The sequence below is a fragment of the Chiloscyllium plagiosum genome, chromosome 28 (genome assembly GCF_004010195.1).
Source record: "Chiloscyllium plagiosum isolate BGI_BamShark_2017 chromosome 28, ASM401019v2, whole genome shotgun sequence".
In the NCBI taxonomy this organism is placed as follows: Eukaryota; Metazoa; Chordata; class Chondrichthyes; order Orectolobiformes; family Hemiscylliidae; genus Chiloscyllium; species Chiloscyllium plagiosum.
Genome location: NC_057737.1, coordinates 953,764 through 954,629, shown reverse-complemented (window position 1 = coordinate 954,629; position 866 = coordinate 953,764). Strand labels below are relative to the sequence as shown.

At 60.6% G+C, this 866-nt stretch overlaps 1 protein-coding gene across 1 annotated transcript in view; it reads left to right on the top strand.

Annotated features, from left to right (window-relative positions):
- Positions 1-866, top strand: part of wdr81 (WD repeat domain 81) — a 17,877-nt gene that overhangs the window by 13,140 nt on the left and 3,871 nt on the right. The window contains exon 7 of the mRNA XM_043718891.1: positions 326-471. Coding sequence (XP_043574826.1) covers positions 326-471 — 146 coding nt within the window. The remainder of the gene's footprint in view (positions 1-325; positions 472-866) is intronic.

Genomic DNA, 866 nt, shown 5'->3' with positions numbered 1-866 from the left:
CCCCCCCCCTCCCCCAAATAGGGACAGTGCCCCCCCCCCTCCCCCAAACAGGGACAGTGACTGCCTCCCCCAAACAGGGACAGTGCCCTCCCTCCCCCAAACAGGGACAGTGTTGACTCCCCCTCAGAGAGGGTTTAGGAAGACAGACATAGTGTGGGTTGGAGGGAGTGTCTTGGAGGGTATGTGGGGGAGGGGAGGCTTTCAGTTGGAGGTGGGTGGGTGGCAGCAGGGTTCCTTTCTGGGAAAGGTAGCTGGAGGTGTACCCTCCGTACAGTATTCCAATTTTCCCAAAGGGATTTGGAATGATCTGGTTTGTCTTTTCCAGGGAAGACCATCAGGGTTTTTGATGCATTTGACTCTCGGAATCCAATCACAGCTGCTGCCTCGATGCCAGCCCCTCACTGCAGCCTCATCACTGCCACAGCTGACTCTGTCCTCCACTTCATCGATCCAAGAAAACCCGGATTTCAGGTAAAACCACCCACAGGGTCAACCAACCCAGTGACAGGGGTCAGTGCTGAGGGAGTGGGCCCTGTCGGCGGGTCAGCGCTGAGGGAGTGCCGCCCTGTCGGAGGGTCAGCGCTGAGGGAGCGCCGCACTGTCGGAGGGTCAGCGCTGAGGGAGCGCCGCACTGTCGGCGGGTCAGTGCTGAGGGAGTGGGCCCTGTCGGCGGGTCAGCGCTGAGGGAGTGGGCACTATCGGAGGGTCAGCGCTGAGGGAGCGCCGCCCTGTCGGCGGGTCAGCGCCTCTGCTGGGGTTTGTGGTGACAGTGAGATGACGGGGCGGTGACTGTGTTCGTTGCCTGTGGGTAGTAGTCTGCTCTCTGGGCTGTGGGTGAGTTTTGCTGGGATCTGTGTGTTTGATTG